Source organism: Mus caroli, chromosome 9, assembly GCF_900094665.2.
Source record: "Mus caroli chromosome 9, CAROLI_EIJ_v1.1, whole genome shotgun sequence".
NCBI lineage: Eukaryota > Metazoa > Chordata > Mammalia > Rodentia > Muridae > Mus > Mus caroli.
This window is the reverse complement of record NC_034578.1, coordinates 103388523-103404739: the sequence shown is the minus strand read 5'-3', so window position 1 is coordinate 103404739 and position 16217 is coordinate 103388523. Positions and strand designations below refer to the sequence as shown.

Here is a 16217-nt window from a genome sequence, read left to right as displayed (position 1 = left end):
CAGGCAGATTTCTGAGTTCGAGGCCAGCCTGGTCTACAGAGTGAGTTCCAGGACAGCCAGGGCTATACAGAGAAACCCTGTCTCAAAAAAAACAAAAAACAAAAAACAAAAAACAAAACAAACAAAAAAAATTAGCAACAACAAAACTCGGAAGCATCCCACTGTGGCCTACAGACAGGCTGAGAGGTCAAGTCTGAGGCAGGACACTGGGGAGTGAGGCCAGTCTGAGGCTTTTACAGGCCACACACAAGGTGCAAACCATCCACGGACAGCTTTGGAAGTCTGAGGCTGGGGAGTCTTATGTTATGAGAAGCTCCTCTAGCTGCTGAAGTGGGAGGACCATCTGCAGGGGGACAGCTGAAAGGGGGTACAGGTATCTAGCCGATGGAGGATAGGGGCCTGCACCAGGGAAGCAGGGTGGTAAGCACTGGATAGCCTTGATTACGCTAGAGGCTCTGTGACTGGGTGTTGTCAGGGTGAGGGGCTGCCAGAGGCTGAGACGGCAAGGCCAGCGTGTTGGAGATGCCTACCAGCCCAGAGAGAAGGAGGAGCAAAGCCCAAGCCAGACATTGCTTGGAGAGTCTACAGAGTGAGGTATGCAGGACTCTGCAGCCTGTGACCTCAAACAGACAGCTGGAAGCGGCAAGAAACTCTAGATCCATGGGGCTGCTCTAATGAGGGGTGCCTCCTGCTGCTAGTTGTAGCTAGAGGAGGGGCCCTCTGAGATGTAGACAGAAGGCTGGGTTGGAGTAAGAAGGGAAAAGTGTAGGGAAGCCCAGTGGGAGTAAGCTGTGCAAGCCCGCCTGCCCAGCCTGCCCAGCCTGCCCAGCGTCATCACCACTCAGATCCGTTCCCCTGTGGTCCCTCTCGTGCCGTCGGCCTAAGCCTCCCATCCTGCCATGTCTCTCAGATGACCTTGCTTCCAAAGCCAACATCGTGATCGATCCCCTGGAGCTCCAGGCAGCCACCATGGATGACCTGGATGAGGATGAAGAGCCGGCCCCCTCAGCGGCCCAGGTGTGGCAGGAGGGACAGGTAGAGGCTGCTTCATGTGGGCTTTTCCTTCATCTTGTAGGCAGGGGTATGACCCAGCTCCGGCTTCTATTCGTGTAGGCAAGGGCCTTCTCACTGGGGGAGCATGGGATGGAGGCATGACCCCTCCCTGTCCCGTCCCCCAACCCTGTGTATCGAGAGAGTTCTACATAGGCCCTAGTCTCAGAAGCCAGACTAGCCTCTGAACCCCTTTCTCTACCACAGCGTCCAATGCAAGCCATGGCCATCGGAGGGGCACTGCCCCTGCCCCGGCCAGGCTGGCTCAGTTCTCCAACCCTGGGCAGAGCCAACCGCTTCCTCAGCACGGCAGCTGTGAGCCTCATGACCCCACGGCGGCTTCTGAGCACCATGGAGAAAGTCAAAGTTCGCTCACTGAATGTGGAACAGAGGACCCGTGAGGACAGTAGGTGCTGGGCAGAGCTGCTAAGGGACCGTCTGCTGTGTGCAACCCCTTATCTCTGGCAAATACTCCCCTCCTCCCCCCACTCCCTACCACCTTGAGGTCTGGCCACACCCCAAGGGCACAGGAAGCTCAGTCTGAGGATATGAAATCAATACTACAAAAATAGGTCCTGGTGCCGCAGGGCCGCCCTGCACCCACCCGCTCCTGACCCATTCTCCCTGAATTCCCCTCCTGGACAAGGAAGACACAGGGAATTCCCTCTCCTCCTGGAAGGCCCAGGAGCTTGTGAATATTTAAGAGAAAAAGAAACTGGCTGTGGCAGTGCCACCTTTTATCAGAGCCCTAGTAAAACAGAGGTAGTCAGATCTCTGTGAATTTAAGGTCAGCCAGGTCTGCATACTGAGACTCTCAAACAAACCAGAACCAAAGGCCAGAGCCTGCCTCTCATGCCATGTTGTGCTCCCCAGTTGAGGGCAGCCACTGGAATGAGGGCCTGCTGTTGGGGAGGCCCCCTGAAGAGCCTGAGCAGCCGCTTACCGAGAACTCGCTGTTGGAAGTCCTGGATGGCACAGTCATGATGTATAACCTCAGCGTTCACCAGCAGCTGGGCAAGGTTTGCACTGTTAGTCCCTTCATGGCAGGGTGCGTGAATACTTCCACACTGGCTTGGGGGGCACTGGTGCACACGGACATGTTACTGCCTGGCCCTGACCTATATTGTATTTGTAGGAAGAGGCCCAATTTTGGGAACTTTGCAGGCTGGGTCCAGACTAGGTTTTTAAAAGCCTGGTTAAGGTACCCAAGGGTCACCCTGGATATGTGGTGCTTGATACTCTAGATGGTGGGTGTGTCTGATGATGTCAACGAGTATGCAATGGCCCTGAGAGACACAGAGGACAAGCTCCGTCGGTGCCCTAAGAGGGTAAGGCTGGGACCAGCAGGTGGGTGCTGGACAGAAGTGTATTGCACAGGGTCCTAAGTATACTAGGAGGGATGCTGAGGCATCCCACAAAAGACAATCTGGTCTTGGGGTTGCCCCGACATTTTCCCTTGTCCCTGCCCTGACTGCACTGAGTGTTAAGAGCAAGGCTGGCTGAGGGGCCTGTATAACCTGAGCCCCATCGACCAGCTGCAGTCAGTGCCAAGGTTCTCCCACCCCTGCCCACTAAGTGCTGATGCAAACCCATCATCCTCATTAATAATGGATGGACTCTGAGTGCTTCTTTAGCCACTGAGTCAGCAGGAAGCAGGGCTGGCTCTTCCAGTCCCTGGAGCCCCCCTACCACAGCATTCCTAGGCTGGACTGGGCCTCCCTAACAGCTTCCCATTGTCACCAAAGCCTCGGGCCTAGCCAGCTATTGGTGTTGCAGTCTGATCCTGTGTCCTGGATGCTCACACTAGCTCAGACCCCCTCACTTGTACAGCCTGAGGGCTTAGCCAGGGCCCTGTTCTAGGGCTTGCTCAGGGTCACCACTGGTCAGCACTGGCAGAAACGAGTTTGGAAAGCAGAGCCGTACCCCTAACCTGCCTTGGGCACTAGTAGAGCCTATCTCAGACTGTCTGGTGAGAGATATGGCCATGAGGCCATATTCTGATTCTCTTTTTTCTCCTTGGGGGTCAGAGGAAGGATATCCTTACAGAGTTGACCAAGAGCCAGAAGGTTTTCTCAGAAAAGCTGGACCACCTGAGCCGCAGGCTTGCCTGGGTCCACGCCACAGTCTACTCACAGGTGAGTAGCATGGCCCTCCCAGCATGCCCCATTTTCAGCCTCCATGTTTGACTGTTGGCCAGGCAAGGTTGCACCAGGACCCTTAAGAACCCCTGCCTTCTTGGGGTGCTGGCACATATTGCTCCTTCCCTATTCACCAGGCCTTTCCCTCATGCCTGTGACTTAAGGGTCATTTCTGCCCCCACCTGCCTTCTCTCCTCACCCTCCTCTCAGGCACTGATTGCTCTACCCATGCCTGCTGGGCTAGTCTTTGCCCTCTCTGAACCTCACCTTCTCTACACCTGCTCCTGGCTAACTCACCTGCCACCTCTTGAGTCTCTTGGCCGCTTCTAACTTTCTTTCACCCACTCATTCATTCAGTAAAGGCTGACATATGTATTCGGGTGCTGTCCCATGTGAGCCATCGTGTGGATGCTGGGGATCAAACCTGAGTCCTCTGAAAGAGTAGCAAGTGCTCTTAACCACTGAGGCACCTCTCTAGTTCCAGTTCTCCATTTCTTCAACAACGTTGTTGGAAGCGGTAGATTCCTTTGGTCAGCACCAATATTGTACCAGTATTACACCAACAGCCCATGAATGTAGATGTCTCCGATTATGTCCTTAATTTTTTTCCAGCAATATTTAGTAGTTCTCATTTTGTATGCTACAACTTCACAGGATTTGTTTCTAATTCTCCCTGTGTGTGTGACCTTTGGGATTTCTAAACATAAGACAGTGTTTGTGGACAGGGTGGCTTTTCTCTTCCATCCCATTTGGATGCCTTGCACTTGTTTTTCCTGCCTAATTTTCCTGGCTGTGATCCCCAATGCTATGTTGAATAGAATTAATGGCAAAGATGGACATCTTTGTCTTATTCTGACTCTCAGACCAAAAGTGACTCCTGTCTTTGGCTGCTGAGTGTGACATCAGAGGCAGGCTTTTCACCGCAGCCCAGCCCTCCTTTCCTGAGCTTCCTTTTCCTGTGTCTCCAGCGCTCCTCCCTCCCTCCCTGCCTGCCCCGCCTGTTATTAAAGTGTGAGTGCTTTCCTGGACTACAGCTGCCCACGGCACTCACTCTCTCTTCTCTCGCCGTCTTAGCTTCCTCCCCTCCCCCACTCTTGGCTGCTCCACCTCTCTGAGATTGTGCTCACAAATCCTCTGCCCTGTCCCCAGCCTCGGTGGTGATGCACCCACTGCCATGGGTGGTCCAGGCCCATTCCCCATTCCTCTGTGTATTTTCTCAGGTCCTGGGGTCAAGTGCAGACTGGATGGCACAGTCTGAGCTGGGCCGTGGCACCTTCTTGTGTCCTGTGCCCCATCACTTAATCCTGGTAGAGACTCTGAGAGAGTCACTGCGGGAACGGGGTCTTTTTTATGGCTGCCCTCCTTTCCCACCAGCTTCTGCTTGGCATTCCAGACCAAATTTGCCTGCCTCCTGCACACAGACTCTTGGGTAGCATTCGCAGGTCTCTCATGATCAGTGTGCCGGGCTACACTCCCGCCCTGCGCCAGTCCTGAGTCTCTGCTCCATGACCTTCAGCTTCAGAAATGGGGACGTCATTCTTGGTGTGCAGGCAACGCAGCCCATCAACGTCTCCCTAGTCTTGGATATCCAGTTCTTTCCACAGTCTTAGGCCTGGGCAGTGCCATGTCTTCCTCACAGTTCTGTTCCCCCTTGTTTCTATGGTCTTTCTGTACTGGGAAGTCTCTTCACCTTTCGTAACGGGTTCTCGCTTGGGTCATAGTGAGAGCTGGGTGGGTTCTTGCCTGCCAAAAACTCCATTCTTCCACCTTATGCTTTCTGCTCACACTTCCTGCAGTCCAGGTCTCAGTTGTGAGGCCACTGTCCTGGGTAGGCCTTTCTGCGCCCTAGGCCAGCCTGGGTTCCTGTGACCCTCGTAAATGCATCCTCTGTGCCTCCTGCAGGAGAAAATGCTGGATATCTACTGGTTACTGCGTGTCTGCCTACGGACCATCGAGCATGGGGACCGCACAGGGTCTCTCTTTGCCTTCATGCCTGAGTTCTACCTAAGTGTGGCTATCAACAGCTACAGTGCCCTGAAGAACTATTTTGGCCCTGTGCACAGCATGGAGGAACTCCCAGGTGATGGGCCATTCACGATCTGGGGAGTAGGGGGCACAGAAAGAGACCTGCAGACTGAATATGGCAGGCCCAGGTTCATTGTCATGACCCAACCACACACACACATTAAACTTTTGTACTGAATTAGTGCCTGCAGGCTTAGAAGCAGCAACCGTGGTGCCCCAAGGACAGTAACTGGGTGGGGCCCCTAGCTCTTTCCTTTGCTGGTGTTGCTGATGGCTGCTGTGGTCTCACAGCCAACTGGCTCCTCACTCTGCTACTCTGGTACTGTCACAGAGCGGCAGTGAGACAGGCAGAGTAGCTTGTCACTGTAGCAAGACAGAGCCTTGCTGGGGCTCACTGAGAACCTCTGTTTCATTAAGGTCACTGATCCAAGCTGGGCCTAGCAATGGGGCTTCAGAGTAGCTGTAAGCTGGCGGGCCCTCACTTGTCTTGTGCCTGGCCCACTCCTTGGTATTACTTCTGTCTTTGAAGACTGAACTATGGGGACCAAGGGACTTTGACTGTTGAGTCACCAGGCATGTTCCAGAATGAGTTAGAGCCCAGGTCAGGCTCAGCTTTGGATCTGTCCAATCCCCACAGTGGATCTATGCCTTAATCAATCCCCTTCCCAATTGCCATTATATTGTATCACTTTGCCCAATGTTCTCAGATGCTCACTGGGTCCAGACTGGCTCCCACAGCCAGCTCTAGGCTCTGCTATACAAGCCCACCCAACATTGACAGAGGACAGGTCTTCTCTGGTCCTTTACTCCCGGCCGCAGTCTTCACTGCCCTCTTTTGCAGGCTATGAAGAGACCCTGACCCGCTTAGCTGCCATCCTCGCCAAACACTTTGCTGACCCTCGAATAGTAGGCACTGGTGAGATGTCTTCCAAGGTGCCTTGGGAATGGGGGTGGGATGGCCTGTCCCAGAGGACCATGGGAATGGGGGTGGGATGGCATGGCTGGAAAGCTGTTTTCTACCTAAATGGTGGCCATGTGGGCATTAGGCTTGGGGTTCTTAGCCCACGCTAGAGACTTGCTGAGGCATAGCATATCCTGACAGACATTCGAGACTCACTGATGCAGGCCCTGGCCAGCTATGTGTGCTACCCACACTCCCTGCGGGCTGTGGAACGGATCCCTGAGGAGCAGTAAGTAGCTTGGGGGATACATACCCCACTCTGTACAGCACCATGCCCAGCCTCGCCCTATTCCTGCCATCCCTTCCCTTCTTAGGCGCATCGCCATGGTGAGGAACCTTTTGGCACCCTATGAGCAACGGCCCTGGGCCCAGACCAACTGGATCCTGGTGCGGCTTTGGAGGGTAAGCCTGACCTGAGGAGTAGCTAAGGCCGGCTGGAAGGAAATGTCACCCTGCCCCTAACTCCTGCTGTTTCACTCCCCAGGGCTGTGGGTTTGGGTACCGCTATACACGGCTGCCACATCTGCTGAAAACCAAGCCAGAGGATGCCAATTTGCCCAGCCTCCAAAGTGAGTGTTCAGGTTAGACCAGCCCTGGTGATGGCTCCAGAGAGGCTGGTAGCCCTTTACTGCTGTCCTAGGCATCTTTTTTTTTTTTTTTTTTTTTGGTTTTTCGAGACAGGGTTTCTCTGTGTAGCCCTGGCTGTCCTGGCACTCACTCTGTAGACTAGGCTGGCCTCGAACTCAGAAATCCGCCTGCCTCTGCCTCCCGAGTGCTGGGATTAAAGGCCTGCTCCACCATGCCCGGCTTGTCCTCAGCATCTTTGAGTCTCCTGCTTCTCCAAGCCTACTGCTCCTAACCTTTCCCTTGGGCTCCCATTTCTGCTCCTCTCTAGCCCAGGGATGCTCCAGGAGAAGACCTTTTGTTCCCTTTGGGCTTGTGTGAAGGTTTAACAGTGAAAGGACCCCTGCAGCTTGGCGGAAGCTCGTGGAGGATAGAGACATACTCTATTGCCTGCCTCTGCCTGCCTCCTTACTCCCAGCTGTAGCCAGGAAGTGTACCTGCCTTCTTTATCTTCTGGCCTTGGACCCTTGACTCAGGAGGGGGCTATAGATGTGGCTAGGAACAGAGACTTTCAAAGTCTCCTTAGCACAAGGGCCTTTATCTGACCTGGACAAGACCTTGGGCTGTGCAGCTTGCAGAGAGGGCTCACCACACTCCTTCCTGGGCTCACTAGTGTTTCTGGCTTTGAAGCCAGTGTCTTGGTCTCTGGATGTTCCCAGAGAGGCCAAAATTCTTGTGTAGATTCACATAGCAAGTTCTTCCTTGCTAAATACTTTCACCTGGACTCTAGGACGGAATTGAGCTGCAAGTGGGGAAGGGCATGGGGCCTGATACCATCCCTGTGTGCAGGAACTATTGATTTGCGACAGAGGGCTGAAGAGCTATGTCAGGCCAGTCGCGGCCGAGAGCTCTGGTTACTGCTGCCCTTCCAGCCCAGACTTGGCGCTCAACACCTAAGCCAAATGCCAAGGCCAGACCAAGGGCAGCAGAGGACAGCAGGGCAGTCTGGGCACTTCATGAAGCTGGCCTTGACACTAGTGTGACAGTCTAAGTTGTCTGTATGACATCCGCCCGACAGGCATGTGACTCAGAACTTGCTTCAGATCAGGCCCACAGCCCTCTGGCCCACGGGGAATGATTGTATTGGAAACACCTGCAGCCTGTGGCTTGCCCAGCAAGAGGAGACAGACTCGCCCCTAACCTCCCAGGCAGTAGTGTGCTGCTCCTCTGCCTTTGTGAGCTGAGCGTTCTTAGGCAGGCGTCTCTGCGTTCTTAAAGCAGTGGTGCGGGAGGACAGGCAGGAGTCCTGTCCGGAGCCCCTGGTAACCCTGCTCTCCTCTGTCCCAGAGCCCTGCCCTTCGACCTTGCTACAGCAGCACATGGCAGACCTGCTGCGACAAGGGTCTGATGTGGCACCGAGCTTCCTCAACAGTGTCCTTAACCAGCTCAACTGGGCCTTCTCTGAGTTCATCGGCATGATCCAGGAGGTGGGCTGTGGTGGGACTCCGTGGGTTGGGGAAGGGGTGGGCAGAGACCAAGGCTCCCCAGTGTTGCAAGGCTTCTGACTGCTTCCTGGCTACCTGCTGGTGGTTTAGATTCAACAGGCTGCTGAACGCCTGGAGCGGAACTTTGTGGACAGCCGGCAGCTCAAGGTCTGTGCCACCTGCTTTGACCTGTCAGTCAGCTTGTTGCGCGTCTTGGAAATGACCATCACACTGGTACCTGAAATATTTCTTGACTGGTCCCGCCCTACCTCTGAGATGCTGCTTCGGCGTCTGGCACAGGTGTGTCCATCAGGACAAGGAGGGGGGACCCTGGGGATCACTCAGGTGGTGCGCCTGCCCATCCACCAATAGGCTTCTGCCCTCACAGCTGCTGAACCAGGTGCTGAACCGGGTGACAGCTGAGAGGAACCTGTTTGACCGTGTAGTTACCCTACGGCTACCTGGTAAGGATATAGATGCCCCGCACCTCAGCACACCCAGGCCTTAGCTTCTCTGCCAGGAGCTCATGCTAGAGTCTCCATTCAGGACCAGCACAGCCATGCTGTGCACCCCCAGCCTCAGCTTGCCTTAAGTAGGAAAAACTGTGGGAAAGGTCAGTGGTGTCAGCCAGGCCTGAAGCTTCTGCAACTGCGTAGTGGAACCACTTCATCTTCCTCCCTCCCCATAGGGCTGGAGAGTGTGGACCACTACCCTATCCTGGTGGCAGTGACTGGCATCCTGGTACGCCTCCTGGTGCACGGTCCAACCTCAGAGTGAGTGGTGGGGACTGCTGGCCCTCATGGGAACTGGGTGTGCATTTTGAGGAGGGGTTGGTAGGGCAGAGCCTCATGGTACCTCTGTTTCCTTGTCTCAGAATGAACTTCAGAATCTAGTTTGGGACACTGAGGCAAAGAGTAGCTGGTGATGTGTAAACTGCTTAACCGGGTGTCAATAGCAGCTGCTTTGGCTGGGTAGGAGGGCTTTTTTAGCCACACCTCTTGCAGGGGCATAGCTCCCCAAACTTGGAAGATGTGCTATTCTCTGATGGCCAGGGCCATCCTGCTGGATCAAGAGCTGAGCACACAAAGGGATCCATCTGGGAAGGCCCAGCGATGGCCATGTACCACTTTTATTACAAAATGTCATAGTAGTCAGCAAGGATAGCACAGTGCTGCCAACTCATCATTGGGCAGGCACTGACCGTCTTCCACACCCACCCCAGTGGGAGTGCAGGGCGCATGAACTGAGGGCTCTGTTTAGCCATTAGGTTGAGATGAGTGCCAGCTCTTGAGAGGCCTCCTGCTCTCCAAAGACAAGAGTCCCAGGTTAGTCACCTATCTATGATTTTTCCTGCTGGGTTGTGAGCCTTAGGGATTGGGTCTGCCTGTAGCTGAAGACAGCAGGGCTACTCTGCAGGAGGGTCCTGTAGTGTGCATGCCCACCAGACTCCACAGGAGTTACAAAGCTTTCAGGAGGCTGGGTGGCAGCAGACTGGGTTCTTTCAGTACAGGGAGGGCTCATTTCCTCCTCCTATCTCAGAGTGGGAGCTGGATCGTCTGAGCTGCCGGCTCCCTTCCGGGCAGGGAGGGGAAAGTGTGGTATGCTTGACTCTTCTATACCACACCCTGATATCTGCATTTACTCCTGGGGGTGGTCCCGGGACTCTGATGCAAGGGCTTTTACCAGATTGGCTTAGTCTGTAATGTTAATGGGACATTTGGTCACTCTGTGGTCCTAGGGGAAGCAGGCTCTAGTAGTCTGAAGCCTTGTCCTGAGCTAGGCAGAGCAGGAAGCAAGTGAGGGGGTCTCAAGCCCTTTACCAGTGTTAGAACTGTTACAGTAGGATCAAGGCTCACATGCAGTTGTAGGACCAGGCACAGCACGCCCCACCAGCGGGTCAGTTCTTTAGACTGCAGCAGCAAACAGGGCAAGCAGCAGGTGATCTCAGGCAGTCTAGCTCATCACGAGACCCTCTGAGCCCGTGGAACTGGCTGATTCAGAGCCAGCCTTGAGTTGCAAGCCCATGGGGTTGCACAGATCGAAGTCTTCAGCTACTGCGAGCTGCACACGGCCATTGAGGCCCTTCTTGCCCGGCTCCAGGAAGACCACATGCTTGTGGACACTGGCCTTGCGGCTGGGTGCATCTGGCGGTGTAGTGCTGAGCATGGAGGACTGTGCGCTCAGCTCCTGGAGTGGACTGGATGCCCGGGGCCAGCAACGGTTGCGGCAGGCCCGCTGACAGCAGTGACAGCAGCCACGACAGGGTGGTGCAAACAAGTAGAGCAACACCAGCACCAGGCCCACAATACAGCCCAGCAGGGTGGTGAAGCCTGTGTTGAAAGCCTCTGGCTCAGGGCGAGCCTTTTGCACACTCACATTGTACTCAAGCGTCTGGTTGTGGTGCAGGCGGGGTCCACTGGCCAGGCACACAAAGACGCCTGCGTGCTGCTCTTGCACCCTGCCTATGGCTAAGCTGCCATCAGCCAACACAGCGATGCTGCCATCCTGAGAGGCTGGCGCCACAAGCAGCTCATTCTTCGGGGAGACCCAGGCCACCCGAGTGGCAGGCACACTGGTATTGCAGAAGAGCCTCAGGGACTGGCCCACCTGCGTGTGCAGCTGCTCTTCAGGCAGCTCTAAGCCTGGAGCTGCAGCCACAGAGCAGTTCTTGAAGACCCGGCTGTGCTCAAAGAAGCGCACTCGGGACTCTGACACCTTAAAGATCAAGCATGTGTACTCGCGTTCAAAATCACGCAGGGCACTCAGGCCCCGCTGGTGCCAGCGCCGGAGCAGGTGGTAGAGGCTGCAGTCACAGGGCAGTGGGTTGTTGTGCAGGTAGAGCCTGTTCTTGAGATAAGTTGGCAGTGCAGCCAACTCAGGGATGGAGATATGTTTCAGCCAGTTGGAGGAGAGGTCCAGAGTCCGCAGGCGGGTTAACCCCAGACCGTGCAAGTGGTTGAAAGAGAAAGAGGAGAGCTCGTTGCAGCTGAGATAGAGGTGGCTAAGCATGCGCAGGCCCTGGAAGGCATCCAGGTCCAAGTGCATCAGGCTGTTATTGAACAGAAGTAACTTCTCCAGCTCCTCCAGGCCATCCAGGTCATGGGTATGGAGTATCCTCAACATATTAGAGGACAAGTCAAGTGTCCTCAGGCCACTGGCATTGGTGAACGCACCATGGCTCAGGACTTCCAGCTTATTATAGCCTAGGTGCAAGGCACGCAGCCGGGAGAGGGGCGCTAACCACCCTGGGTGCAGGCGTTTGAGTGCATTGTGGCTCAAATCGAGTTCTGCAGCAGTGGTAGGCAGCGCTACCGGCAGGTCCTGTAACCCATGGCCCGCACAGCTCAACACATCGGCAGCACAGATGCATATATCAGGGCAGTTGTGGGGAGCAGGAGGCAGAACATCCTCCAAGTCTGAAGTGCCCAGTCCAGCACCCAACATGCACAGTAGTATACCTGATAGCACCAGCCAGGCCATGCCAGTGGCCACCAGGGAAGATATGGGGACAGCTCAGTGCAGGTCAACAGCTCCAAGACTCACCTACTTCTGCACAGGCCTGCGGATTGTGGTTCCCTATGGCCCATGGCTCGAGAGGCACAATGCTGGCTCCCCCTGCCCAGCCGGCTTCTCCTGCTCTTCTGGTCTGGGTTGTGAGGTGGGGCCCGCAGCCCTTCTTCTAGCTTCTCCAAGAGCTTTCTGACTGGATTCTAAGTACTAGCTAGGAAATGACAGCTCAGGGGCGGGAACCAAAGTTCCCATTGGCTCCTGCTGTTAAGGGGCGGAGCAGCCACATCTCTTGGCACTTAAAAAGCCAGTGTGGCCACCAGAGGGCCCCAGTGTCCCAGTTTGCTTGGCTGGAAGCCTGACTTCCCTCTTGAAGAGCAAAAGGACTTAGGGGAGAATGCCTTCAGCCCTCAGAGGATTGGTGTGTAATGGGGTAGGTGGAGTCTTTGTTGCTCTCCTCTTAGATTTACTTATTTCTGTGTATGTGAGCATTCATGCAGACGTCGGACGACGACTTGCGAGGTTCTGGGGATCAGACCCAAGTTACCATAGCTGGTAGCAAGCACCTTTATCAACAGCACCCTTCTCTTTAAACTGGTATTCAGGTCATGTGGGACCAAACACCTGAGAGGGTTGGTAAGTAATAAGGGGGGGGAAGAGTGGAGGCATAAAAACGAGTGAGGCCTCTGGGTGTTCATCTGTCCCACGTGGAGAAAATGTTCACACAGGCTCAAAGCCTTCCTATGACCTATGCACCCTCCCCTACCTAGGACAGAGCAAGCCACCTCTGTGCTCCTGGCTGATCCCTGCTTCCAGCTTCGTTCCATATGCTATCTCCTGGGGCAGCCAGAGCCCCTAGCACCTGGCACTGCCTTGCCTGCCCCTGACCGGAAACGCTTCTCTCTACAGAGTTGTAAGTGAACCAGGGGGTGGGTCAGGTCAGGGAAGAGTTTCAGGATCCTTAACAGCAAATTCCCTGCCTGGGAGTATTCAAGAGGCACTGAGTTCTCAGACGACAGGGGCCCTGATGCTACCTACTACTGATGCAGATACAGATTACATCAGCGCTGAGGAGCTGGCCCAGGTGGAACAGATGCTGGCTCACCTGACCGCTGCATCTGCCCAGGCGGCTGCCGCCTCCCTGGTGAGTGTGGCATAACAGAGGCTCATGCCGTTTTACTAATCTGTAAACACCAGGACAGGTAAGGATCCCAGCCCAACTCTTCCACTCTCCGCCCTGTAGCCCACCAATGAAGAGGACCTCTGCCCAATCTGCTACGCCCACCCCATCTCTGCTGTGTTCCAGCCTTGTGGTCACAAATCCTGCAAGTAAGTGGGCCCCATGGACTTGGGGAGGTAAATTAGGACACACAGGGTAGCACTCCTTCCCTCCCCTCTTGTAGAGCCTGCATCAACCAGCACCTGATGAACAACAAGGACTGCTTCTTCTGCAAAGCCACCATTGTATCTGTAGAGGACTGGGACAAGGCAGCCAACACAAGCGCCATGTCCTCAGCTGCCTAGGCCATCCTGGAAGCTCCGCCATCAGCCGCAGACTGGGCCCTGTTTACCCATCACCCTCACTCTTACCACTTCCACCCACCCATCTGCCTGTGTGTAGCCTCGCTGGTGGGAGCCTGAGCTTGACTTCCAGGCCAGGCTACAGTGAGCATTAAATTATTATTCCATACAGCCCTGGGCCAGCTCTTCTTGAGGGAGTGGGGGCTTGTGGGTTACGGCCAGCAGGGTCCTGTCCATGTCTGTCCCCACTAGAAGGCAGAAGTCCGACAGCTTCAGATTCATCCACTCCTCCCTAGACAAACGGCACCAAGTCCAGGGCCTCAGGAAGCATTGAGTCCTACCCTGCTGATGGTAAGTGGGTGCTTGGCCAGCCCTCCATATCCTTCACATGATAATACGAGGTTCTGGTACTGACTCCCCGATAGACTTGTGGGGCAGCACGCTGGCTCCATTGAGGTACAGTTCATCATTGACTATGACATCCTCACCCAGCACGGTTACGTTCTCCATGCGCACCTGGAGGTGGGGGATAAGCCTTGTTAATGGGGTACATGTATTCCCCTGCTCCTGTGCTCGCCCAGCCCAGCTCATAGACTTACCCATTGGCCCACACGGCAGCGCCAGCCCACGATGCATGACTCAAGCCAGGAATGGGAGCGGATGTGAGCATCACGAAGCACAGTGCATCGCCGGATGCACACACCATCCTCCACCACCACACCAGGACCCAGGCTTACATTGGGGCCAATGCTGCAGTTCTGACCGATACGGGCACTTGGGTCCTGAGAGTGTTGAGGAAAGCAAGAGTGGGTCATTTGTCTCCCAAATCTGAAAAGATTAGCGACAGGCTGGACAAGGGCCTCACCACAAGTACATTCCCCACAATGCCAGGGCCTGAGTACAGTCTCTCTGGATGCTTCTGTCTCAGCGATTGTAGGAAGAGGCACATGCCAGTGAGGAAATCCTTGGGCTGTCCAATGTCCATCCAGAAGCCTGTACAGAGAGATGGGTCAGAGGGCTCTGCCTAGCCACACACTGACTACCCCACACCCTATGGCCTCTGCCTCACCCTGCAGCTCCATGGCATATAGCTGCCCCTCCTTGGCCATAACTGGGAAGATCTCCTTCTCAATGGATGTAGGCTTCAGCTGTGGAAGTGGGCAATTTGTGAGCAGGCCACACAGCAGAGGCCTGTTCCACCCCAGCCCGCCCGGCAGTTCTCTCCTACACACCTGGATGCGCTGCAGCACAGCAGGGCTCAGGATGTACATGCCTGCGTTGATCTTATTGGACACAAACACCTGTGGCTTCTCAACAAAACGGTGGATGCGGCCTGTGTCAGCCTCACATACCACCACACCATACTTGGAAGGCTCTTCCACCTTGGTAACCTGAATATAGAGGTGGAGGGTACCTTAGGCCTAATCCAGTTTTCTTTACTCTTGACAAATATGCCTATCCCACATCTCAAAGGCTCTCCCCAAATGACATTCTGCAGAGCTTTGTAGCAAAACAAGAGTTTAAGACCGGAGGTCAGGAAAGACTCCATGTGAGGGTGGGAATGTCAGACGAAATCTTCTCTTACCAAGATGGAGCCCTCTTGGCCATGGTGTCGATGAAACTGCACCATGGCTTGGAAGGGGAAATCACATATCACATCACTGTTGAGAACGAAGAAAGGGTCGGCAGTCTCAGAGAGTAGGTCTCGGGCCAACGCCAGAGGCCCAGCTATAGAAGGGGACAAGTCATAAGTTACCATCTTGCTAGGGGCCTAGGTCCTCGAGTCCAGACTCCAGAGGCCCCACCCAACCGCCCAGATTGGATACCTCTTTCCTGGCCCTAAAGTTTGCCCAAGGGCCTTCCTTATACTGACCTGTCCCCAAAGGCTCCTCTTCATGAGACATAGAGATTCGGATTCCAAGCTGGAAAGAAGAAGCCATCTGGTTATGTTCCTCTTCCAATGGTAAGAGCCCCAGGGACCTAAAGAAAGGGCTAAGTCCATGCCTCACCCTTTGCTCTTGTGCCTTCATTTCCTTCTCCAACATCTGTGACATGTAGCTCACTGCCAGGATCACATGGTCCACACCTGCCTGTCAGACACAATAAGGTGTGCTAGTTGACTGGCTTGGTCACAAGGTATGACCACCCCTGGCCTCCCAGTCACTATCCATCTCTCTTCCCGCCATAACAGACCCTGGGCCTTACCGCGGCAAGCGCCTCCACTTGATGCAGCAAGATGGGCTTATTGCAGAAGTCCACCAATGGCTTCGGAGTGCTCAACGTCAGCGGCCGCAACCGTGTCCCATACCCACCCACCAAGATCAGTGCCTTCATGGCGTCTGCAGATGTTAGAAGTGGATCTATCGGTCCAAAGTACTTACAGGCCGCCTGACCGACCCCTGCCGCACACTCCCGCCGCCGTGCCCTGACCTGCACCTTTCACCAGCTAGACTGACCAACCCTGGTGTCACCTCGTCCCCCTGCTCTACCCTGATGTGGGGTCCAGGACAGAAGACGAGGAACTGGTTGGAGACCGGCTGGTCCGGAGTTCCGGCCGGAGGCGGCGCAGCCAGTGACGTAACAGGGAGAGCCAATCTACGTGGCAGGGCCGCCCGCAGCGGAGCGTCAGACTTTACGCTGCGGCGGACGTAGCCAATTAGATTTCCAACGCCCTGGGCTGCCATGGGGACCCGGAGAACTCGCGAGTCAGATGCCCATTGGCGGATCTAAAGGCGGAACCGATAGAGGAGGCTTAGCTTCCTATCGGAACCCAGTCCGCCACGCGGCAGCTGCCATCTGCCCCGCCCCGCCCCGCCCAGCCGGTGCCGCCTCCCCCCCAACGCCACTCCAGGTTCGCCCTGATGACCCCGCCCCTCAACACTTGCTCTGACCCCCATTATCCAACCCCTCCCGTGCTGCCTCTCCCTGCTCTGACCCCCATTATCCAACCCCTCCCGTGCTGCCTCT

The 16217-nt window shown here is 55.2% G+C and overlaps 3 protein-coding genes across 6 annotated transcripts in view; 1 reads left to right on the top strand and 2 right to left on the bottom strand.

The window, feature by feature from the left end:
* Rnf123 (ring finger protein 123) overlaps positions 1-13421 on the top strand; it is a 29085-nt gene extending 15664 nt beyond the window's left edge. For 2 of the 4 annotated variants that reach the window (XM_021171386.2, XM_021171387.1), the window contains exons 22-39: positions 911-1035; positions 1258-1456; positions 1924-2069; positions 2295-2378; positions 3078-3185; positions 5091-5268; positions 6055-6129; positions 6316-6403; positions 6489-6576; positions 6659-6743; positions 8086-8225; positions 8334-8522; positions 8611-8686; positions 8911-8995; positions 12500-12642; positions 12779-12873; positions 12973-13058; positions 13133-13421. In XM_021171386.2, coding sequence (XP_021027045.1) covers positions 911-1035; positions 1258-1456; positions 1924-2069; positions 2295-2378; positions 3078-3185; positions 5091-5268; positions 6055-6129; positions 6316-6403; positions 6489-6576; positions 6659-6743; positions 8086-8225; positions 8334-8522; positions 8611-8686; positions 8911-8995; positions 12500-12642; positions 12779-12873; positions 12973-13058; positions 13133-13253 — 2111 coding nt within the window. In that variant the 3' untranslated portion in view covers positions 13254-13421. The remainder of the gene's footprint in view (positions 1-910; positions 1036-1257; positions 1457-1923; positions 2070-2294; positions 2379-3077; positions 3186-5090; positions 5269-6054; positions 6130-6315; positions 6404-6488; positions 6577-6658; positions 6744-8085; positions 8226-8333; positions 8523-8610; positions 8687-8910; positions 8996-12499; positions 12643-12778; positions 12874-12972; positions 13059-13132) is intronic. The other 2 variants (XM_021171390.1, XM_021171388.2) reach the window with 2 other exon arrangements.
* Amigo3 (adhesion molecule with Ig like domain 3) lies at positions 9314-12500 on the bottom strand. The gene has a single exon (XM_021171392.2). It carries the CDS (start codon positions 11700-11702, stop codon positions 10176-10178), a length of 1527 nt encoding a protein of 508 aa, XP_021027051.1. The 5' UTR covers positions 11703-12500; the 3' UTR covers positions 9314-10175.
* Positions 13176-15830, bottom strand: Gmppb (GDP-mannose pyrophosphorylase B). The gene is made up of 10 exons (XM_021171393.2): positions 15681-15830; positions 15456-15589; positions 15260-15340; positions 15124-15172; positions 14836-14978; positions 14483-14641; positions 14320-14398; positions 14116-14243; positions 13850-14032; positions 13176-13766 (listed from the first exon to the last, which is right to left on the bottom strand). Exons 2-10 carry the CDS (start codon positions 15582-15584, stop codon positions 13635-13637), a joined length of 1083 nt encoding a protein of 360 aa, XP_021027052.1. The 5' UTR covers positions 15585-15589; positions 15681-15830; the 3' UTR covers positions 13176-13634.
* Positions 15831-16217: the final 387 nt, after the last annotated feature.